Here is a 23,238-nt window from a genome sequence, read left to right on the forward strand (position 1 = left end):
ATCCAATAAAATGCCTTTGCTCTATGCATTCATTTAATGCATCAACGACTGCATTTGAAGAGTTCGAATAAGCATAAAAGTAAAAAGAGGTAAAAGACGTTTGTAATAGAGTTTCCATAGCAAAAAACGTGGCGATAATCAGGTGAGATAATTCTCACGAATGCCAAAAGGGTAGTTGGGGGATTGTTAAAGGATTCCGCGGGGGGAGGGAAGATAAGGGAAAAAGCTGGGGAGATACAAACTGTGGTTGGCCATCATCACGGGATATCCGGGTTGGTTCAATCGTTTACGTGCGGGCCATCTCCACGAACATTTTTCTAACCACCGCTATTTGATCCCGGCTGTCATTTTTTCTCTTTCTCTCTCTTTTCTTTCACCCTTCTCTCTCTCTCTCTCTCTCTCACTCTTCACACACACACACAACAATGCTCTCAGCAGCCACTCGTGTCGCTATGCGCCCTTCATTCATGGCCTCTCGTGCCTTCGTCTCCACCTGGAGCAACGTTCCTCAAGGTAAACCACCTACACACATACACACTTTACGCTTGCATTGGATAGCTCATGTCGCGCGTCATTTCGCAATCAGGTCCCCCTGATGCCATTCTTGGTGTCACTGAGGCTTTCAAGAGAGATACCAACCCTAACAAGATGAACTTGGGTGTCGGTGCCTACCGTGATGATAACGGCAAGCCTTATGTCTTGAACTCTGTTCAAAAGGTACATCGGCTAGGATCATCCTATGCATGCAAATCGCTTACATGGTATGCAAATGTAGGCTGAGAAGGTCTTGTTGGATCAAAACCTTGACAAGGAATATGCTGGTATCACTGGTGTCCCATCCTTCATTGAGGCTGCTGGTCGTCTTGCTTATGGTGATGACAGTGCTCTCCTTAACGACAAGCGCGTAAGTATACAATAGCATGAAAATGAAAAAATGAATTGTTATTGATATGATCATGTATACATTATAGGTTGCCATCACTCAAAGCATTTCAGGCACTGGTGCTCTCCGTATTGGTGCTGCTTTCCTTGACTCCTTCTATCCCCACGCCAAGAAGGTCTACGTTCCCAACCCTACTTGGGGTAACCATCTTCCCATCTTCAAGCACTCTGGTCTCGAAATTGAAAAGTACACCTATTTTGACAAGAACACCAATGGCCTTAACATCAACGGCATGCTTGAAGACATCAAGGTAAGGGGGGTTTTTTGATATCGACATGGGTGGAATAGAGAGATGACTAATGGTAACACCTTGTAAATCAGGCTGCCCCCAAGAACTCGGTCATTTTGCTTCACGCTTGTGCACACAACCCTACTGGTGTTGACCCTACTCAACAACAATGGGATGAGATCTCTCAAGTAGTCAAGGTAATGATTCATCTTTTACATGTGGAATTAGGATGAAAAAAGGGCTCACAAGGGATGCATACATATATGTAGGATCGCGATCACTTTGTCTTTTTCGATATGGCCTACCAAGGTTTCGCTTCTGGCGACTGCACTCGTGATGCCTATGCTCTTCGCAAGTTTGCCTCTGAAGGTCACCAATTGGTTCTTTCTCAATCCTTCGCCAAGAACATGGGCTTGTATGGTGAACGTGTTGGTTCCTTCTCTGTTGTGTGTGCTGATGCTGAAGAGAAGGCTCGTGTCGAGTCCCAACTCAAGATTCTTATTCGTCCCATGTACTCCAACCCTCCTATCCATGGTGCCCGCCTTGTGAGCACTGTGCTCAACACCCCTGAACTCAAGCAAGAATGGCTCGAGGAGGTTAAGTTTATGGCTGATCGTATTATTACCATGAGGTGAGTGAATGGGGGTGTATAATAGTAGTAGCAGCCGGGTATTGTTTTACCTTCCGGCCATGGATCCGAGGGTAAAGAGCGTGACTCTCACATGTCAATACACAATAGAAACAAACTCCGCAACCATCTTGAGCAGGACTTTGGCTCCAAGAAGAACTGGGAACACATTACCAACCAGGTACGACGAAAAAGGCAAAAACAGCCGATCACTTGTTGTACATAAAGATAGGCAACGGGGAAACTTATTATATACGCGCAATATAGATTGGTATGTTCTGCTTCTCTGGTCTCACTCCCGAGCAAGTCGACAAGCTCAAGGATGACTGGCACGTCTACCTCACCCGTGATGGCCGTATCTCCATGGCTGGTATCTCCTCTGGCAACGTCAAGTACCTTGCTGAAGCTATCCACAACGTCACCAAGGATTAAGTATTCTACCCTTTACTACCATCCGCAACATCATAGAGTGCTGAAGAGTGCGAGAAATTCCCAACCCCAACCTCCTTCTTTGAAAACACCACCCACCCACACACACACCCGCCCACACAACAACATTCAAAACATGGCATCTTTTTTATTCAACGCGACACAAAATGTGGAGGATATTCACGTGGTTGGAGTGATGATGTGATTGAGTAACCTTGCTAAAAAGTGATCGAACATTGACATGTGAAAGAAATCAAATCATTGATAAAGTCAGTGATGCTAAGTGATGAATGCTTCTTTCTTTACCCTTTTTGAACCAATGTCGACCAAGAAGTTCACCATTGAAGAAGTAGCAAAGCACAACAGCGAGAATGATTGGTATGGTGTCCATCATGTATCAATACGTGTAACACGATTGTGCTAAATACATACATATCGTGCCACCACGTATAGCTGGGTGATCATCCATGACAAGGTTTATGATGTTACCAACTTTTTGAACGATCATCCAGGCATGTATTTAGTAGGAACGATTGTCATCGTGATGATTCGACTAATGTTGATTCATGCTATGCTCATACATAGGTGGCAAAAAGATCTTGTTGAAGCAGTCTGGCAAGGACGCCACCAAAAAGTTTGAAAATTTCCACAATGCTAGTGTCTTGCAAAAGGTGGCATCTCAATTCCTTATTGGTGAGATTGGCACTGGTGTAGAAGAAGAAGCATCCCAAGAGGAGGAGGAAGAAGGCAATGAAAAGTCGCCCTTGACTGTGGGAGAGACGTTTGGTGATATGGTGCCATTTGGTGATCCCATGTGGTAAGTAAAAAGTGCCATATCAAAGCTGCCCAAAGCCTAATTACCTACATGATATAGGTATCAAGATTGGTACAGCCCCTATTACAATGAATCACATCGTGCTGTACGAAAGGCAGTACGTGCATTTGTAGAGAAAGAAATCATCCCTTTCTGCCATGAATGGGATGAAGCTAAAAAGGTACCCAAGGAAGTTTTTATCAAGGCGGCTCAAGCTGGTATTCTCGGCGCCAGTGTCCAAAATGAGGATCCGTCACTTTACCCATACCCATTGCCTGCTGGTGTAAAGCCTGAAGAATTTGATGCTTTCCATCGTCTCATTGTTGTCGACGAATTATGTCGATGTGGATCAGGTGGTGTAAGTATGAGACACCTTCATCATCTTTTATGTACTCTATACTGATGTTGATTTACAAAGGTTGTCTGGGCCTTGATTGGTGGATTGGGTATCGGATTGCCACCCGTGATTCATTTTGGTTCTGATGAGCTAAAGCGTAAGGTCGTCAAGGATTGCTTGGCTGGCACCAAGAATATCTGTTTGTGCATTACGGTATGTAAATGGTATAGAGTACTTTTTATGCAAACTTTATTTACTTTTATGGGGTGTTGTAGGAACCATCAGGAGGCTCAGATGTGGCCGGCCTGGTGACGGAAGCCAAGGACATGGGTGACCATTACTTGTTGAACGGCGAGAAAAAGTGGATCACCAATGGTGCATACGCTGACTACTTTACAGTGGCCTGCAGGACAGGTGACCCTGGTTTCGGTGGTATCTCGTTCCTTTTGGTGGAACGCACCATGCCTGGTGTATCCACACGTCAAATGCAATGTTCAGGCATGTGGCCTTCTGGTACTGCTTATGTCACATTTGAAGATGTCAAGGTGCCCAAGCAAAACTTGATTGGCAAGGAAAACCGAGGATTCAAATACATCATGTAGTATGTATGCGAGCTTTTCAGGTTAAGGTGTACGCATGTACATGTTGCTAATGCGTCTTTTCAATAGCAACTTTAATAGTGAGCGTATTGGTATCATCATCCAAGCCAATCGATTCGCTCGTGTGTGCATTGAAGACTCGCTCAAGGTAATTTGCTTTGCTACTTTAAGCATCATGGGATTCTCATAGATAAAGCAATAATAGTATGCACACAAGCGCAAAACATTCGGCAAGCGATTGATCGATCATCCAGTCATTCGAAACAAGCTTGCGCACATGATCCGAAAATGTGAAGCGACGCACGCTTGGCTTGAAGCATTGACATACCAAGTGACCCAGATGCCTGCAGAATTACAACCCATCCGATTGGGTGGTCCCATTGCTCTATGCAAGGCTCAAGCTACCCGTACCATGGAATTCTGTACACGTGAAGCTGCCCAAATCTTTGGTGGATTGTCTTATTCACGTGGTGGTCAAGGAGAGCGTATTGAAAGACTTCAAAGAGAAAGCAGGGCTTACGCTGTTCCAGGCATGTGTTACTATCATCATTTCCTTTTCCTTTAAGCTTCCATGTTAACAACAATTTGGGTTTATAGGTGGTTCAGAAGAGATCATGCTTGATTTGGGTGTGCGTCAAGCAACCAAGGTGGCTGCTTTCATGGGTGCAAAGATGTAATTTGTACATGTATTACTAGAACTACTCCTCTTTAGACAACAAAAAAAGCATTTGATTTGATTTCAGCGACAACAACAAATAAATACTTGTTTCAGCAAGACATGCTTTATTCAGCTTGGAGATTTATTTAGAATACAGCAAGCAAAAAGGCAAGTGGGCCTGCCAACGTTCGAAAAGATTGAAGTGTAGCCCATTTTTCAACAAGTTGGGACGCGTCTTCCTTGCTGTTCGTGTCTGCCAGCAGGTTCAAACGATCATTGGTGGGCTTCATAAAGATCATGGTATAAGGTGCACTGATGAAGGAAATGATACCACACCACAGGGCGCGTTTGTCAAGCGTCAAGTAATAGGTGGTGAAATGAGCTGCTGAGGACACGAGGATGCTGCTAATGCCGATAACAGCACCACGGCGATAAAGGGCTTGCCAAGCACGAGGTGAATAACCAGCTGCACGAAGAGCAGGGACAGCAGCAAATGAGATTGTAAGACCAAGACCAGCAAAGATGCCGTTAGCTGTGATGGCGATAGGACGAATGTTGGCGAGAGCAGTAGACATTGTTTGAGTATGTGTGAGAGAGAGCGTGAGCGTGTTTATGTTTGTGTGGATTCATGCACACACCCTTTTTATACCCTTTCGTGGTATGACTTTTTTTATTCCCGCGCTTGTCGGGAAAATGCCGTATGCGTCATACGGGTTTTGGGATCGGCATTGGATTGGTGATGTGTACACAAACACACACACACACGCGCACATCATCTCGTTTGATATTATCCGTTAAAGAATACATAGACCCCTCGCATGAATTGTGTGTGTTGTTCTTATCATTGATGATGGAATGTCGCAAGATCACAGCATTGGACGGCATGCTGTTATATCATCATGCATGCCGGACCGAGAATTCGACCGTTTCCGACAAGGGATTTGAAAGGGATGATTGATGTTATTTAGATCATACATAGTGGGAGGCATACTATGTATGGAGCAAGTTAGTGGATGATGGGTAAGCGTGGTTCAAGTGATCGACTTGAGAAGGGTACACAGGTACAAGCATAAGCTATCACAATATCAAAATCGCAGCAGGCTAATTGTTGTCAATTCTTGGTTTATTATAAGCCAAAGGTATGGTTGTATAGATATAGGATAATGGATGTGGATGGGTTGATGTCTTTATAAAGATGGGTTGCGTTGCTTGTGGGTTTTTGGAGCTGCGTCTCTCGTTTCCTCTCCGATGAATGGTAAGCATTTGGCCCAATCTACCTACATCGCACTAATGACTCGTACCAGATTCACCTTCTGAAGACGTCGTTGAAGACTTTGCACGGCAATTAGAGCAAGGTATAGGTTTCAGATTGTTGGTTGAATAGTTGGTTGCTGACCAGCAGTTCTTTCTTCAAAAGTGTGCTCTATTACACCTGTTCATCAAACAACGCACCAACAAGGCAGTGAGAGTGAGAGTGAAAGCGACAACGAGATTCCCTTTGGATATGAACAATTGGCCCAAGAAGAGGATGAAGGGGTATCTTTGACCGATGAGGATGAGGATGATAGGGAACCAGTGATTGATCTTCCACAAGGACCACCGACGTTATCACCATTAGAAAAATCCGAAGAAGTCTCGGAAGGTATGTTAATTGAACCTGCTGCACAGCAACCATGCATGCTTACATACAATTCATATTGTCCTGCATATTTAGATACAGCCAACACTATTAAATCAATCATGAGCAAGATCCAGTTATCAGATCAAGCAGTGCCTGGTAAGCTTAAAAAGATGGGATGATGTTGTTGTGACAAGGAATTTATGCATTGACCACGCGAGATCAATGGAATAGAGTGGGCCAAAGCAATCCCGGAATCGATGTGGATACCTCGATTAGATGATAGTAGTAGTGGTAGCAACGGTAGCAATAGTAACCATGATATCGGTAGTGAGCAAGTAAAAGGAGATGAATGATTACATAGCGTGCACTGCTACTCGATATGGTTTGTTAGGCCCGACTTGACCAAACTCGTTTTTTCATTTTGTACTTTTACTCTTTCCACCTTTATTAATACCTTCTACTTGCACATGGAGCAAAATGAACGGCAACCCATGCATGCAACCTCTTTGTCTGATGACCATGGGGAGGTGAAGTACAAAGCTGCCACATTTAGCTCCATTGGCGTACCTCTATCAGAACACCCTGCAACCGAACAACACAACTTTGCAACATTAGGACAACACCACCACCACCAACAAGGACATCTGTTGACACCTGCACCATTTCCACATCCTTCTTCTTCCATCATTCGTTTCGCAGCTAGCGATTTGTCCTATCAACCCGATTCCTTAGAAACCTTTGACTTTAACGCTATCCCCTCCTCTGAAACCACAAAGGCAATACCCAACCATCACCACCACGACCACCAACAACAACACACTAGAGAACAATTACGACAACGCACTCTAACAGACGAAAGTAGCAGCATCCAAACATCCATGAATCAGCCATCATCCTCGCATGAAATTCCTCATTCTTCTGGTATGACGACGCTTTCAAATATGACAAGCGATGACAGTACAACATTGATTGGACAAGGTCGCAGTAATACATATCATCCTCCATCAGTATCAGTAGCAACGCATCCTCCTCATCCTCATCATCCTCCTGCATTACCTGCTGATGCTTCAAGAGACGCTCGATTCAATGCTACAAGACAAAGTTTGAATAGGCCATCCAACCCTCCTTTATCACCACCACCGCCATCATCATCACCATCACCATCACCATCTCCATCACCCCACCACAATACAAGACCTTCTACTGATGGACCAGGCCCTTCCAATTCAATGATTCCAATGGATACGTTGACAAGAGGGAAGACTGTGGATCTCGCCAAAAAGTCAACTGTGAGGAATTATCAAATGTTTCCAGGTCGCAACAAGTTTTTTTGTGGTGGTCGCCTCATGACGAGCAGAGAATATTGGGCATTCCTATTGGCATTGGTTTTATTGATTGGACCATCCGTATTGTTTGGTATCTTCACGTAAGTTGTTTGAGGGCTTATAAAGAGTTGTTGTCAAGGTGATTGACTCTGTTTTTATTTAGATGTCCTTTTATTTGGGAGCATATTCATCCTGCCATTCCAATTGTATTTGCTTATCTCTTTCTTCTTTCGTTGGCTTCAATGATCAAGACATCTTGGACGGATCCTGGTGTAAGTGGGGATATTTACAATCAAGGAGTGTGTCATTGTTTTATTGATAAGGTCTTTTGCAGATCATCCCCCGTGACCTTGATCCTTTTCCAGCCATGGACCAGCCCTATGATGATCATGGCTCCGCTTATGGCTCTATGTGGCACCAAGGATTCCCCACACAGAAGCAAGTACAAATCAAGGATAATACTTGGACATTACGCTATTGTGAAACATGCAGGATATATCGCCCCCCTCGTGCTAGTCATTGTCGTCAATGCGACAATTGTGTCGGTAAGTTACTTGGATAGGATTACATTCCTTTTGGATATCATTTCTAACACAACAGCAACAAAGAAACCGAGGATCATCATTGTATTTGGCTCAACAATTGTATCGGCAAGCGCAACTATCGACCCTTTTTTGTATTCATCACTACCGCAACATTGCTTTGTCTTTTCGTTATTGCCTTCTCTGCCGTTCATTTGATCCTGATTTATCGCGATTCACAAGATGATACCTCCTTCAGTGCCGTCTTTAATGCAGCTCCGGTCAGCTTCGTATTAGCCATCGTTTGCTTTGTGCTCTTGCTCATGGTCGGTGGCCTAACCTTATACCATTGCTCACTCATCCTACGAGGCATCACCACTCATGAACAGGTAAAATCGACAACGTCAACGATGGTATCTTTGATGTACTGACAACAATGGATTTATTCAGCTACGAGCATCGATCATGAATACAAAGTATCCTAGCGCCAATCCTTACAATAGAGGAAACCCGGTCCTGAACATGGCTCAAGTCTTATGCCGCCCCCGACCAAAAAGGTAAGCTGCTTTGAACAACCGGATTAAGGATATGCGTCTAACATAATGGATGTAGTTATCTTCGAAGGCGCAAATTTGTAGAAACAGAAAAGTTGTATGCAGAGCAAAAACCTTCCAAATAAGTAATAATAGTTGTCATAAAGTATATACCATTGAATACAAGTGTCCTTTGCTTGCCTACTACTACTTGTAAAGCACAACCCCCTATGATACAGGGCCATTTGATATGAAAGAAAATGGGATAGCATGTGTTTTCTATATCAATTGCAATGAACAGAAAGCCCTCATCTTCATGATGAAATGCATAACATTGTCGAATAAGCAAGTTGCATAATGGTTTATTGTACAAGTAGCTACCTAGAGATTTTCAAGGGGAAGGTATCTGGGTTTGAATGGTACAATTGACAGCTGGATCATGTGAACAAAGCCACATTTTCATTATTTCAATGGCATGAGACACTCGCTACTGCTTTCCTTATTTCACCTCTTATATATACACACATAGACCAGCTATGCCGAAAAAGACTTTTGACGACGACGGCAACGTTATCGGTGGAGACGATGATCTTGTACTCGAGGAGAAGCCTGTAATTGAAGAACCAGTAGTGGAATCGGATTCAGACGATGAAGCACCTGAAGCAGTGTCCACAACAACCGCCAAATCAAGTGCATTGGAAGAAGCTAAAGCACAACGTGATTCGGTAAAACGGTAGGAACACAAGCATCCTTTATTTAGAGTTCGAGTATCTTATCATGTTTTAGGGCTGCTGAAAAAGAAAAGGAACGAAGGCGCCAACGCGATCAACAACTCAAGTTACAAAAGGAGGCCAGCAAACGCAACAAGAAGAAGGAAGTGGTCCAAGAAGAAGAGAGTGAAGAGGAAGAGGAAGAGGAAGATGAGGAGGAGAACGAGGACGACGATAATCGATTATTGCCTGCCGAACTTTTAGCACAAGCAGCAGCTGAGGATGCCAAACAGCACAAACGATCTCATTTAACGGCAGCCGATTTTGAACGCATGGAAGCTGAAGAGGAGGAAGCTGAAAAGAAGGCAAAAAAGAGACGCATCCAAGCCAATGAACGGCGTGTAGGCGAATATACAGTCAAAGTCCTTAACAATCGACCTCGACCTGCACCAACCGATACCAAGATCCTCAACTTTAGAGACCGATTAATGCACAGGAAATCAATTCCACGAAAAGACGCCATGCTCAGCGCAAGTAAAAAGAACAAACGGATAGGCAAAGCTGCATACCAATTCCATCGCAAATAATAATAATCATTGTTTACTATTGCATCAATAAATCATTACATGTCCTGCACGATTGCCACATATTAATCTCTCGTGTCCATTCGCTTCCTTGGTTGCGATCGCCTTTAAACAATGGATTGATTCTAGCTCGTTTCCAGAATATTCACCAGCTAGACGTAAGCTCTCGGGTTGCTTCATTGCAAGTAAAATGGGACTCGTTTGGTATAAGCTACCATCGGCTACCATAGGAAGTTTAGCATATTGTAAATGGGTGCCTCAGGACAACACGTGCTTACCGTTAGCCACAAAAACCGCCAATTCGCCATCCTCATTGAGTTTGATCACCAAATCAGTTACTGCATGCTCCGAACGTTGCCATTGTAAACAGGGACTTTGCTCATTTTGATTGTATGCAGACAGCTTGCCATGGATATCACCGGTGACAAATACCCCTGATTCGCCATGGTATGCGAGAGCAGCCAAGGGAGATTCTTGTTTCTCGGTGCGGAAAAGCTATACAGTAATAGGATCAATATTATGCATAATCATCCATCACGCCATTATGTACCTCTTTTTTTGTACCAAGGTGTATGCCAACAACACGACCATCTCCAAGAGCTGCAAGGACCATCTTGTCGCCTGTTTCAACTTCACGCTCATCTATTCAATCCCTCCCCATTAATATACTGGTTCCTCCCCTTCATCACCAATAAAGACAAATACCCACCTAATTGATCGGGCGTTGTGGCAGTGTATTGCGATGGTAGTGGGCATAATAGGATCTTGGATACTGGTACGCTGTATTGGGCAACAATGGAGATGGTTGTTCCGGTGCCTAGTTACAAAGTTGTTAAACCAAACGCGCCGTTGGATTGATTCTCAAAACTTACCACAATGCCATAAACGTATCGTGCCATCCCTTGATGATGCTAGCAATGCATACATTAGTATACTCATCTCCTAATGATATCCCTTCAACATACAAAGTACATTCCGTCCCCGATCAATGATGGCTGTATCCGTGATGACTAAATAGAAAACCACGTGAGCAGGATGTTCATGTTGCCACTATCGCGAATGAATAAATACCACTTGTATGACCAACCAAAGTAACTGGGTTACTTCCATCAATGGCAGACCAGATCTTGATTTGGAAATCAGCACCACCGGATAAGATGACTTGATCACTCGGGAAGAATTGAACCGTGGTGACATCGTCAAGGTGCCCTTGCATCACTCTCTACATACCAAGGTGATCTTTTGTCAGCTTTTGGCACATCCATTTAGAAAGCCCCATAGTTACCTCTTCCTTGCCATCACTCAAATTGCCAATGATGATACGATCGGCTTGACCCAATGCATACATGTCGCCATTCGATGTCACATCGATCGCATTTACCTTGATGATGATACTCACATGAGTCATCCTTACATGCCATGCATTGCGCACCCTGAAGCACTTACCGATTTGGTATCCTTCAAATCAAATTCCAACTTGGGACCATAAACCATCACATCCGAGATATCAAGCGACTTGCATCCCATCTTGAAAGAGCGCTACAAGAGATGAACGAATCAATGGGTCTGCATATACACGCGTACAAAGAGAAGAACCCATTTACTTACAGAATTGATATACTCGGCTGTAATACCCTCACTACCTTGCAATGCGACTGAACGTGGTTGAGAACCCTTCCCAATGGTCACTGAACCGTGAATTGACTCGCCACCTACAATGGAAACCAATCAGCCATAGGAAGTCCTTTTGCAGCAAGATCGGCTCTACCTTTTTTATAGCAGGATGCCCAGAATGATTCTTCAGTAGTGTCTTGACCGACGACATCGCGTACAGCTTCATGCCAATCAGGTTGTATTGAGATTTGTGGTAGTACTTGCATTTTGGCAGGGTGGAGCGTGTGTGTGCGTGAAAAAGTACCACTCTTGGAGGATGAACCCCGTCATTTATCAGCACATGCACCACTTTATCAATTCATGCATCATCCCCCAGCAATCAATTTATCACTCTTTGTGGTCAACAGAAATACCCACGCCCACCATCCACATATAAACAAGCATGTTGTCGCCCTTTTTCGCTTCCACCCATCTCTTTCTTTCGTATCACTCTTTGATTGCTGACACCTTCGAAGCCTAAGTTAATGTGAGTATCATGATGATTGTTGGTCTTGTTTTGTGAGCGATCCATGGACTCATTTTGTGATGACCTTTAGCCTTTCATTGTTATCCTACTTTCATTGTCATTGTGATATACATGGCTCTTTTATTAAGGTAAATCCTGACCATCTTGCTTGATGATGCACGAACTCATGTTCCTTTGGATATACAAGCTACCTCCCGAGATGCATATCCAAGGCTGGGATAGGTGGCGTACCACAGCCCTCATGAGGTTGATATAATAGCGGCTTCCGTGGCCATGGAGAGATCAAAGATTTGCTCGCCACCGACAATGATGACATTGATAACGATTTTGCAAGCAAAATCTGGGAGATGGAGAAGTCAATGCGGGGAAAAACAAACGACAACAACAATGAGCACGAGGTCCTTAGGCTCATCTGCCTTTGTCTCACCGATTACTTGGCCATGTGTTATCGATCAACATTCAGGGTGAACCATCATGAACGCACATTTTGGGTTGAGCGCATAGTACCATTTTTCAAATACTTGGATACGACTACCAATGTTGTATTCTCATTGTATTCTCATGGTAAGTCTGTTATGATGAATGTAGTTTGAAGGCACTCTTTCTCATTCCATTGGATAATAGGTGTGAGGATCGGATCGTCGCTCACCAACATAGCCAACGCATTCCTGGCGTCTGGAAGAACGACACCCACATCGTTTACGCGGATGGAGTGGGAAGGATCAACAACAGAGAAACTATCATAATGGAGTCTTCATCAGCATACATTGAAGAGGATATCACGCATAGTCTGGATGATACCTACAAGTTAGTGGACGAGATGGCCTCCACGCTCAAAATGGAACTACAGGAAATGGCGCAAGTCTCAGCCACCACGGCCTACCAACGTGCTGTCTACGGTATACAATGCATTCGAAATCAGACCACTTTGCTCAAGACAACTCTCGGGTCGGATCACAAATGGCATGTTATTCAGCTGCGCTCAGCAACTGTCCCCTGCTCATGGGACGAGTGCCCGCATTTTATCAAGTTCTGTGAGCTGATGATTTGTCTGTATAGATAGCAGTGAAAGTTGAACATGAAAAGAGAATTTTGGTGACTAAAAGGTTTATTGTTGGACGTTGGCAAAGCAATTTTGGTGAACAAGTATTTTTATTTTGGAGGGTGACGAGAGAATGTTGGTGGGTGGTTGGATTAAAGATGGTGGATGGAGAAGTAATTTTGATTGGCGCTCTTTCAAGATGGGATGCAAGTCGCTTGATACTGTATCTAGGATGTGATGGTTTATGGTCCCAAGTTGGAATTTGATTTGAAGGATACCAAGTCAGCAAGTGCTTCAGAACATACAATGCATGTTGTATGTAAGGTTGATTCATGTGAGTATCATCATCAAGGTAAATGCGATCGATGTGACATCGAATGGTGACATGTACCATGCATTGGGTCAAAAAGCTATCCTGGTTCCTGATACGAGGTGGCATGTTATGGAGATACGATCAGCTGTTGTTGCAACATGAGCGTGAATGGAAGGTCCCTGTCGTGTCCATGGAGAATATTGTAGCGTGCACCCAACCTGTTTTTAATATCATACACTCCTATTGTGCTATAAACCCCTCATCCAACTTCTTTATAACAACCATATTTTCACAAGTTATCATGAACATGGAGGCTCTATTCATTTTATAACGAGAAATCCATTGTCATGTTCATAGCAGTAATACACATCATATACCATAGCAGCAGCGTAGTTGCATATAGATCTCATGCATGATGCTAGATATTCACTTCCTGTCAAACCCGTCACTGGCATCTTTTGCTGCATTATGCGGTTCACGGACCATCATCTCATCCCTGCCATGCATTGCATTTCATTAATTATGTATGATACAACAGGGGATACATACGTATTCAAAAGATACAACTCCCAGGTTGCCAAGAGCAATGGGTATGACCATTATTACCTTTGAAGGTGATGCCAAGGGAGATATACAGCCGCTGATGTGCTAAAAACACAAAAAAGGGCCTGTGTAAAACACTCACCATAGGTTTCAAAATGCACGTGTGCCTACTGTACTACTGGTACAAGCGTTCATTATGAAAGGAGAAAGTCGAAAGCCATTCATCATTAACATGCAATGGGCTATTGCAGGCTTTCAAAGCAGTTTCAAAGACGACGAAACCGGGGGAGTGCCGTTGCATATTAGATGTATGTCAACATGTGATTAAGGGGGTATAGAAATCAATGAGACAGATCATCTTGCAGCTATAAGGATTCCGGGAATAAAAGATGCCTGTAAGCTTATGGTGCAAAATTACAAGTGCACAAGTTACTTTTTCTGCATAACCTTACAACCGCTAGCAAGGCTTCTTGATGCGTTTGGTAGAAATCAATCACACGTTGAAAAGGAGAGGTGATTCATTCTGCTCCTCGGCATAAAATTTCTATGACCGGTAGTAACAAGAGTGTCCCATTGTCGTCGGTTTAAATATCAACCCCTTTTTCTCGGTGGCAACCTCGATGACACAAATGGCTCCTATAGAGAACTAAGATGTGGCAACTGGTTGATACGTAAAGGGCCATGATGACCATCGTATTTGTAAATCTACCCATGTACAACATCATACCCTCTTTCGCTCACTCATCTTCGCATCACATATAAAGCTACTACCAATATTGCCATGACAAAACGAAAGAAAAGGATTCAAAAGATTATGTCCATCAGCATCCAATTGATTCTCCTTGTTGCAGGCCTATGCTTACTTGCTGTCATTGTACGAACAGCACCCACCCATGCTGCCAACAAGCCATTACCTTCCATCACTGCCGCTTGTACTGCAAACAATGATTCTCGTGCCATGGCAATCAAGGAAGCATTTCAACATGCATATAACGGCTATAGGCTTCATGCTTGGGGCTCAGATGAATTGTTGCCAAAGTCAAATGGATCATCAAACTCAAGGTAATCATGAACTTTTTTAGTTGCGTTGCATCCAAACGCTTACCAATGTATCTGTAGGAATGGTTGGGGAGGTAAGATAAAATAGGGATCTTTTTGTAATAGTGATTTACGATCACTGATGCATCTACTACGACCAACAGCCAGTATTGTGGATGGCCTTGACACCATGCTTATCATGGGCTTGGAGGACGAGTACAACGAAGCGCTTGAATACATTGCCGAGATCGATTTTACTCAATCGGATACGCCTGTGAAAGGATTTGAAACTGGCATACGATACTTGGGAGGACTATTGGCAGCCAATGATTTGGCACCTAATCCCTTGCTGGTCCAAAAGGCTGTAGAACTTACCGACAATGTCCTCTTGCCGTTGTTTGATCAATCGCCCTCAAAGGCACCATTGACGTATATGGATTTGAAAACGTGAGTATTGTCATGTTGTCTACAACATCACCACCTACTCACACGACAACCTATTATGTACATGTAGCAAGGAAGCTGTGATGGCTGACACTATCAACCTAGCAGAGTTTGGCACGTATAGTCTCGAGTTTACACGATTATCACAAATCCTTGGAGACCCAAAGTATGCAGCCTACGCCAATAGCGTGGTTGATCGAGCCTTAATGGAACCTACCGCCATTCCAGGCCTATTTCCCACAACATGGGATGCTCACACTTTTCAACCCGTGAATTCAAGTGAGTATCTTATGTCAACAATTCCCTTTGCTGCTTCTTTTTCTCTAATGGTGGTCTTTTAAATCAGGTATCACCACCATTGGAGGCGGTGCTGACAGCTTTTATGAGTACTTGATCAAGAATTATTTGCTGCAGCTGGATACACCCACTGATGAAAGGGATCGTTTATTGAATGCATGGACAACGGCAGTCGAAAGTATTGAGAGACATCTTGCCGCACCATCTCAAGGGCCTGTGAGCCGCATGTTTGTTGCATCGGCCACGAATGATAATGCCAATCGGTTGCAGTATACTTCTCAAGAACTGGTAAGTTAGGAGGATAAGGGAAGAGGACTTTGTGAGGTATAATAAGCTTCGTTTGTTTGTGCAGATTTGCTTTTGGCCGGGCAACATTGCATTAGGAGCAAGTCAAGTTCCTGATGATCGGAGTCGACAAAGATACTGGCAATTTGCCAATGACTTTATGGATGCATGCCAAGCGGTATGGGAAAAGACTGCCACTGGTATTGCTCCTGAAAGCTGGTCTTGGTCCGTTAACACCAATCGTGGTGAACCACCTACAAGGAAACGACAACAATCAATGATTCGTTCTTTTACCATCGATAATGGGCTTTACGATTTACGGCCAGGTAGTACTACAACGACGCAAGGAAAAAGGGAAACCTGCTATCTAATCATGCATTGATATAGAAACCATTGAAAGCATCTTTTATTTTTACCGCTTGACAGGAGACACAAAGTATCAGGATATAGCATGGTCCATGTTTGAAGCCATCAACAAGTACACACGTACGCCTTCAGGATTCACACGTATATTCAACGTTGATACGCTTGATCCTGAGCAAGATGATTTCCAAGAGAGGCACGTATCCATGGCAACGAAAACTTTGTTCATGCATCTAACAGACGTACATAAATAGCTACTTTTTTGCAGAGACACTCAAATACCTTTACCTGACATTTGTGGATAAGGAGTGCATTTCGATGAATGATTATGTATTCAATACCGAAGCGCATCCTTTCAAGCTTCCTCGATCAATACAAGTGCAACATTAATTGTAGATAATGCAGCGATGCAACTTCAATCTCCCGCCGTACATTAATAAAGTAACTACCTTACATACAAGACCTGAAACATATAAAAGGGACATGTGCACACGATGTTTTTGACAAGATCTAATCATAAGTTAAGGAAGGGGATGAGGTGTACTATCGAACACAGCCCTTGTTCAAGACACCATAAATCAATCAGAACCTTTCTCTTCCTCTCTTTTTTCTTTATCACAGCATTTACAAGTGGATGTGCTTCTGCAATCCTGCATAACCCTTTTTATAATACACAACGAGATCCAACTCAGGAAGAGGGGATGTCTCTTCACAAAAGAAATTAGTAGGAATGATTGGCCAACCCAATGTTGTACAGTATTCACTAAAGTAATCCTTTAATCCAAAAATCATTCGCAAGGAATAGATTGAGAGGTGCTACAAATTGCTCCAATGGGGGGGATACATCGATATTGGAAGTTTCTATCCTTTGGGTGTGCATTGTGCAAAGGTGAATGGATGAACCTGAGGTGACTCTTGATACGTGGGGTTGATGTATAGCCATGGGGTCTCAAAAATGCAGTTTCATGGAGATGATGGCTGTGCATGGTTGATAGGTTGCGCGAAGGATGAAGATAGTAGCGGGCAAGGAATCGCGTGTAAAGTATGATAGTTGCATGCACCAATCGTTGAGGATGATAGCATGAAGCATAATGGTCAAGTCGATAATCGATACACTTCTCTCCACGCGTTGTGTATATCCAAATCCCCTTCCATCCCATGTACCAAACCAATATCCATATCCACACGAAGTCGTATACGTTGAAGCAAGTTGTTACGCGTAAATAAAGCTGCTACTGTACAAAGGCTACCTGCTGTACACGTAAAAAAGGCTGCAATGCAAGTCGCTGCAAGTAACTTGAGACAATGAGTAAAGACCTTGCTAATGGCAACAGCTGTAAAGAATGCTGTTACGTTTGATTGTGGTCGAGGAGTGTACAAGAGCGTGTGTTGTATCAGGAAAGGCACGTGTTGTCGAAGAGTGTAAAAAAGGCTGTGTCCACGCCATGGACTTGCCATTCAGTCAAAGTCTTTCGGATCGACACAATCGTAAGCTTGACATGATGGGTTGAAGCAGGACAATCGTTCGCAGATGGTAATTGCACTTGAATGGGCCAACAATAGTGAATGGGAGGAAGAGGGAAGACGCTGGGTGTGGAAGAGGTGGAAATTAAAATGATTCTTCTGATATTGGATGATACTTCTGTGTTTGAGCGTTGTTCAGTCAAATCAGCTCGGATCAAGAAAGTTCAATGATGGGCACGCTAGGCTGGAGCAGCACAATCGTTCGTATGCATTGGATTGGTCAACAAAGGTGAATGGGAGGAATGTGCTATTAGCTGCCAATGATGATCTCTTACGAATAGTGTATGAAGTATCACAATGCCCCTTCCAATCATGCAAAACAGCTGTGTTACACAAACACGCCCCTCTGCATCTTTGGCTCTATTGTAATCATACTACTCGACAATGAACAAAGACCACTTGTCATATATAGTCACCACGTACACAGCATAAAGACATCCATATCTCAAGATTTCACAATCAAATATGGGGTTTTTAATAGAGCAATGTGCTCGGCTTGGCCAACAGCACCTTGTGTGAAAGTTTCGCGTTCAATGTCGCAAACAGCCCAAAAAATATTTTTTGGTCGTCGTCGTCGTCGAAGAGGTCGACCCCCAGATCCAGTTTGGCTGGTAGCGACATTGCGAAATCTGGGATTGGCAAGCTTGATCGTGAAACTTTCACACAAGGTGCTGTTGGCCAAGTCGAGCACATTGCTCTAATAAAAACCCCCCCCCGTTTCATTGGAAAGTTTAGAGATACAAGTGCCATTATGTTTTGCATATGCTGTAAGCGTGGTGGAGTTGCTTTCTCCTAGTGGATGGTGTCGACTGCATTAACGGGAAGATGAAGAGCTGAGTGAAACGGCATGTGGTGGTTACACAAACACATCCTTGACAGGTTGCTGCACAAATGGATGATGATGATGATTGCCTTTTGTGAAGGTACGTAAGTAAAACAACATCCAATCATTAAGGTGTGTCAAGGTATGTGTATATCACATTTGGATGTAGGAGAAGGACGAGCTACATACGTAAACCAATTTGTATATGTAAACCCAGTAATCAATTCAATGAAAGATCACTCATCCTGAGGGATCACTTCTCTTTTTCTCTTATCAAGGTCATCCCACACCTCCTTATTGTATGTTATCACAAAAGTCATATACTTCTTGCATGACCGATAACCGGACCACCTTTATTATTCCATCTTCGAAGCAATAGTAATGTAGTAATAATACACAAGCTAGCAAAGTCCAAGCGTGTTATAAATAAACAATGCTTTATTTCATCTTGCTACATTGTCACCATCCTTGTCGTCGTCCTCCAGGCATCATTCGTACTCGTATCCGTCAGCAGTCGTCAATATCATTGTCACCCAATATCCAAAAACACACCAAGGTAATGGTAAGCCATTCAACGAGAAATCAAAAGGTAATGAATCTTTTATACATTAAGAAGTCAGAACAAGAGTAGCTATGTATATATAGTAATGAGCGTGTATGTATGTGTCGATGGGTGGATGTGCGTGTGTGTGTGAGAGGGAAGAGAGAGAAACGGGGAGAATGCATTTTTTTCTTATCTAATGGATCAACCGAAAATGGGACGCATCAAACGCTCCAATAACTGAAGCATGAGTACACGATTGAGTTCCTGATTTTGGCATCGTTTCCATAACCGATCCATGGCTGCGCTGCAGTTTTGATCACCAATGAGCTGACGCACACCTGAAGGGACAGCCGCTGTCATCAGCAAGGTACGTGCTTCTTGACGGCTTGCTTCCTTTTGCTCCTCCGTACGTGGTGGACTAGGATCTCCATAACGTCCATTAGGCCAAAACTTTTCCATCACCTTCTCACATAGATGAACCAGTGCTTCAGGCGACATGTAATCTTGCATATACGTGGTATAATGTTGAGCAATGATCTCCGTATAAGATCGTCGTACAATTTCTCGCAAGACATTCAATAGCGTCCTTCGCATCCAAGCTCGATTGTTGGCCGTAGTCAAGTCAAAGATTTCAACCACCAATGCAAACGTCGTCTCAATCAATAGCTCAATCTCCATAGGTGATAACGGCTTGCTCTTGATTTGATGCGGCTCATCCTTGGGTGGAGGTGGAGGATTCTCTTGTTCATCCACAACCTGTAGCCTCCGCCTTCGTCTTTGTTCATCCTCATCCAATTCTTCTTCTCCTTCTTCAATAATGTACTCATCCTCTTCCTTTTCAGAAAAACTTGATGGTGGTGTAATGCTGGTATGTTGTTGTTGTTGTTGACGTGGTGATGTAAGAGATTCATCCTCAATGGAGCTTACAGTACTGCAAATGGATCCTTCACGTGCTGTTTTTCTTCCAAACCAACGTCTTGATGGCTCTGGTCCTGGTGAAGAGGATGCTGTTGTCATTCCAGTTTCGTCCCATGTCTCACTCATGGTACGGCTAACACTTTTCACAGCCAAGGATGGTGCACGTGCCAACATTGAAAAGGCCTTGCCTACACTGCTTTGAGCGCCATTCAGGGTATTGGTTGTTGTTGTTGCACCTGGTGGTTGTCCAGCTGCTGCTGATAACGCTGCATACGATCCAATCTCGTCCATATATTCATCCGCAAAAGAAATGTCGACTGCAGGATCACCACCATCAGGACCTTGTCTACGTTCTTTTCTCAAAAAGGCGAGGATGATATTGTCACGTCCCATTTCATTGTCTTGTACCACCGTGTGCAAATAAGCTTCCAAGGCTCGGCTTATACTATCAGGATCATGCATTGTGGGGCCTCCATTGTTTCCTCCACCATTGCCATTTGCACCCAACTTGAGCCATGATCGATAAATGGGATCCAACGGAAGACGTAAATTGGCCCGTGCCACACGTTTGGTATGTCGAGCACTGATGATTGCATGGAATACTTCAAAGTCGGCATAGGTACGAGTAATCACATAGCCACCTCCTTCTGATCCAGCTTGATGATCTTCTGCTGTGGCAGGTCGTTCAATTTGTACAATAAACATGAGCTTGTTCTTATCAGGTGTTGGCTCATTTCCACTAGGTGTTGAAATATCCATGACGCTGAAATGGACTGTGCCTGGTTCATAAATCATGGGTGCAGCATCATAAGAAGGTCGTGGAGATGATGTCTTCTTTTTCGACGCGTTGTTGTTGTTGATTGCAGTAGGATGATGATTACGAGAAGAATCTTCTGGAATGGATGGCAAAGTGTCATTGGTTGTTTGAGATTGTGGTGGTGGCACAGACAAATCGGGAGCGGATGCAGATGGATGAATCTCGGATGATGAGCGAGGTTGTGATAATGTCATGGAGGTCCTTGGGCTATCGACCATGGGTGACTCTTCTTGATGAATGGTACCATTATTGGTGGTGGTAGGTTGTTCTCGAGATCCTTCTTCATGATCCAATCCAGCAGCCATCAAGCTTTCAGCAGCACGTTCCACCACACTACGAATACCTTCTCCATTCTCATCCGCTTCAGATTGACCTGCTGCATCATTACCACGATCACCAGAAAGATAATCGACAATGTAATAATTGATGAAATCTGGATCGCTCAAGGTGTCGAGGATATTGTCGAATAAGTGGCTGGCCAGTAGTTCACGAAATAGACTCATGAGTACAACCGAATCAGTGTCGTTGGTCGGCAGCATGCGTTTCAACATGGTCGTACTCAATCCACGCATTTGTTGATGTTGTTCATGATGAGAGAGTAATTGTGCAAAAGGTGATTGCGAATTCAACGCCGTATATCCTTCAAGCGACATGCCCGAGCTTTCAAGGTTCCTGCATTCACGCTAATTGGTTCCACAGACATACGGCGTGTGAGTTACACATGTTCCTTATTTCTCATCCACCAATTTCCAACCTTACCATATGAATAATGAGAACATTGGCTATTCCATAGAGCGTTGCCATGACAATGTCATTCCTTTCTTGCTTGAGAAGTAGCTTTTCAACCCTTTGCACAGCACCATTCAATGTTGATTTGACGGATCGCTCAAACTCTGGATCATGCTGTGGATTCAATGGTGTCCACCACGTTAATACAAAGTCGCGGCAAAAGTACGTGATCAACTTGTCCACGGCAGTTGTCAAGGGTGGATAAAACAATCGTAACGTGTCGTTGTCGTTTGTTGTTGTTGTTATAGCTTGTTCCCCATCCTAAAACGCTGCATAAGTGATACATGTTGTTTTTTGTCAAAAGCTACCCATTAAAATGACTGTACCTTGCCTATGAGGGGACGTGTTTCAAAAGTCAAGTTGTTGAAGCGTTCTTGTTGTTGATTGGAGAAGAAGACGGCACCTAATGCAAAGCCGAGGACGATAAAGAGAGGAAAGTAATAACCATTTGCCACCAACAAGGACGCATAAAGTGCACCAGCAACTCCCGCCACGATCGTTTTCAATGTCTGGACGCTCGAGTCATCTCGGACGATTAGCCAGTGTTGACGTAGCAGATTATACCAATCTGCCAACAAGGTCATGCTTGGGATTCATGTATACGCTTCCAAGATATAAATATAGATACGTGGGGTTGAAAGGGAGACGAGAGAGGAGGAATAAAGAGGACGGGATTTGATTAGACAGGCCGAGAACTTGCATTTGGGTTGTGCAAACTGAGTCAATTGGCACCAACCAATTGGTTGGAATGAATCAGGATCCACACTAGTTTACATGCAAGGGGTTAATCCTCGGTATCACATCCGGTTTGCATATATGTAGATCCCCTCCTTTCTACTTTATATAAGATTACTGGATGCCTTCAGAATCTCATTGCATGTGATTCTCTTCTACAACGTTGTCCTCATCACTTTTGAAATAAACAAGGTTTACTCTCAAACACTTTTATACGTGGGATCTATTGTATACAAGATGCTAATGTAGCCCATGGTATTGAATCAAATTGGATATGCTGGCTAATACATTGCTAAATAAATACCGCACAAGGCGATAAAAGCTACACTAAAACTGGTGGCAACATGGTGGTTACCACCTGCCTCATTTCAATCATGATAGCGGTTATAGCCTCCAAAGTTATCAATGCCACAAGTTTCATCACTGCAGTTGCTGCCGCATTCCTGAGGGATGTGTTGGAATCGCTTGTCACAAATTTCGGGGCTGTTGTATTGTTGACAACGTCTAAGGCCTTCTTGCTTGCCGAGGTAACAGTGGCAGTTACAGAAATCACGACCAGGGGGATAAGCAGCGGCCTGCTGCACAAGACCAAGGGCGAGGATGACCAAAGAAAAGAGGACAATGGAAAAGGCAGACTTCATTTTCTTGCTTGTTGTTGTTGTGTTTGTTATAGATCACCGGTTGATTGATTG

The 23,238-nt window shown here is 43.6% G+C and overlaps 11 protein-coding genes across 11 annotated transcripts; 7 read left to right on the forward strand and 4 right to left on the reverse strand.

The window, feature by feature from the left end:
* Positions 1 to 425: 425 nt before the first annotated feature.
* Positions 426 to 2,232, forward strand: O0I10_004429 (uncharacterized protein; the record flags this gene model as incomplete). The annotated part of the gene is made up of 8 exons (XM_058484488.1): positions 426 to 513; positions 587 to 717; positions 776 to 904; positions 972 to 1,193; positions 1,265 to 1,369; positions 1,442 to 1,803; positions 1,912 to 1,981; positions 2,068 to 2,232. 8 exons carry the CDS (start codon positions 426 to 428, stop codon positions 2,230 to 2,232), a joined length of 1,272 nt encoding a protein of 423 aa, XP_058344749.1.
* Positions 2,233 to 2,548: 316 nt separating this feature from the next.
* Positions 2,549 to 4,656, forward strand: O0I10_004430 (uncharacterized protein; the record flags this gene model as incomplete). The annotated part of the gene is made up of 9 exons (XM_058484489.1): positions 2,549 to 2,607; positions 2,683 to 2,741; positions 2,815 to 3,046; positions 3,104 to 3,401; positions 3,462 to 3,593; positions 3,656 to 3,981; positions 4,049 to 4,127; positions 4,185 to 4,509; positions 4,577 to 4,656. 9 exons carry the CDS (start codon positions 2,549 to 2,551, stop codon positions 4,654 to 4,656), a joined length of 1,590 nt encoding a protein of 529 aa, XP_058344750.1.
* A 127-nt stretch (positions 4,657 to 4,783) lies between these two features.
* O0I10_004431 (uncharacterized protein) lies at positions 4,784 to 5,212 on the reverse strand (the record flags this gene model as incomplete). The annotated part of the gene is made up of 1 exon (XM_058484490.1): positions 4,784 to 5,212. One exon carries the CDS (start codon positions 5,210 to 5,212, stop codon positions 4,784 to 4,786), a length of 429 nt encoding a protein of 142 aa, XP_058344751.1.
* A 673-nt stretch (positions 5,213 to 5,885) lies between these two features.
* On the forward strand, positions 5,886 to 6,611 carry O0I10_004432 (uncharacterized protein; the record flags this gene model as incomplete). The annotated part of the gene is made up of 5 exons (XM_058484491.1): positions 5,886 to 5,892; positions 5,942 to 5,992; positions 6,055 to 6,279; positions 6,352 to 6,414; positions 6,490 to 6,611. 5 exons carry the CDS (start codon positions 5,886 to 5,888, stop codon positions 6,609 to 6,611), a joined length of 468 nt encoding a protein of 155 aa, XP_058344752.1.
* A 114-nt stretch (positions 6,612 to 6,725) lies between these two features.
* Positions 6,726 to 8,783, forward strand: O0I10_004433 (uncharacterized protein; the record flags this gene model as incomplete). The annotated part of the gene is made up of 6 exons (XM_058484492.1): positions 6,726 to 7,684; positions 7,747 to 7,855; positions 7,918 to 8,128; positions 8,192 to 8,493; positions 8,555 to 8,661; positions 8,717 to 8,783. The coding sequence occupies 6 exons, from the start codon at positions 6,726 to 6,728 to the stop codon at positions 8,781 to 8,783; spliced, it is 1,755 nt and encodes a 584-aa protein (XP_058344753.1).
* Positions 8,784 to 9,173: 390 nt separating this feature from the next.
* O0I10_004434 (uncharacterized protein) lies at positions 9,174 to 9,934 on the forward strand (the record flags this gene model as incomplete). Its single annotated transcript, XM_058484493.1, has 2 exons — positions 9,174 to 9,370; positions 9,424 to 9,934. 2 exons carry the CDS (start codon positions 9,174 to 9,176, stop codon positions 9,932 to 9,934), a joined length of 708 nt encoding a protein of 235 aa, XP_058344754.1.
* Positions 9,935 to 9,958: 24 nt separating this feature from the next.
* Positions 9,959 to 11,811, reverse strand: O0I10_004435 (uncharacterized protein; the record flags this gene model as incomplete). Its single annotated transcript, XM_058484494.1, has 11 exons — positions 9,959 to 10,152; positions 10,210 to 10,426; positions 10,482 to 10,573; positions 10,641 to 10,748; positions 10,804 to 10,842; positions 10,897 to 10,941; positions 11,003 to 11,153; positions 11,217 to 11,312; positions 11,378 to 11,470; positions 11,540 to 11,643; positions 11,700 to 11,811. 11 exons carry the CDS (start codon positions 11,809 to 11,811, stop codon positions 9,959 to 9,961), a joined length of 1,251 nt encoding a protein of 416 aa, XP_058344755.1.
* A 1,005-nt stretch (positions 11,812 to 12,816) lies between these two features.
* On the forward strand, positions 12,817 to 13,134 carry O0I10_004436 (uncharacterized protein; the record flags this gene model as incomplete). The annotated part of the gene is made up of 1 exon (XM_058484495.1): positions 12,817 to 13,134. One exon carries the CDS (start codon positions 12,817 to 12,819, stop codon positions 13,132 to 13,134), a length of 318 nt encoding a protein of 105 aa, XP_058344756.1.
* A 1,616-nt stretch (positions 13,135 to 14,750) lies between these two features.
* Positions 14,751 to 16,786, forward strand: O0I10_004437 (uncharacterized protein; the record flags this gene model as incomplete). Its single annotated transcript, XM_058484496.1, has 8 exons — positions 14,751 to 15,031; positions 15,089 to 15,102; positions 15,172 to 15,454; positions 15,522 to 15,730; positions 15,798 to 16,036; positions 16,101 to 16,359; positions 16,421 to 16,592; positions 16,651 to 16,786. The coding sequence occupies 8 exons, from the start codon at positions 14,751 to 14,753 to the stop codon at positions 16,784 to 16,786; spliced, it is 1,593 nt and encodes a 530-aa protein (XP_058344757.1).
* A 2,702-nt stretch (positions 16,787 to 19,488) lies between these two features.
* Positions 19,489 to 22,395, reverse strand: O0I10_004438 (uncharacterized protein; the record flags this gene model as incomplete). The annotated part of the gene is made up of 3 exons (XM_058484497.1): positions 19,489 to 21,705; positions 21,782 to 22,072; positions 22,138 to 22,395. The coding sequence occupies 3 exons, from the start codon at positions 22,393 to 22,395 to the stop codon at positions 19,489 to 19,491; spliced, it is 2,766 nt and encodes a 921-aa protein (XP_058344758.1).
* Positions 22,396 to 22,914: 519 nt separating this feature from the next.
* On the reverse strand, positions 22,915 to 23,187 carry O0I10_004439 (uncharacterized protein; the record flags this gene model as incomplete). Its single annotated transcript, XM_058484498.1, has 1 exon — positions 22,915 to 23,187. One exon carries the CDS (start codon positions 23,185 to 23,187, stop codon positions 22,915 to 22,917), a length of 273 nt encoding a protein of 90 aa, XP_058344759.1.
* Positions 23,188 to 23,238: the final 51 nt, after the last annotated feature.

This window comes from Lichtheimia ornata (genome assembly GCF_029851405.1).
Source record: "Lichtheimia ornata isolate CBS 291.66 chromosome Unknown scaffold00016, whole genome shotgun sequence".
NCBI lineage: Eukaryota > Fungi > Mucoromycota > Mucoromycetes > Mucorales > Lichtheimiaceae > Lichtheimia > Lichtheimia ornata.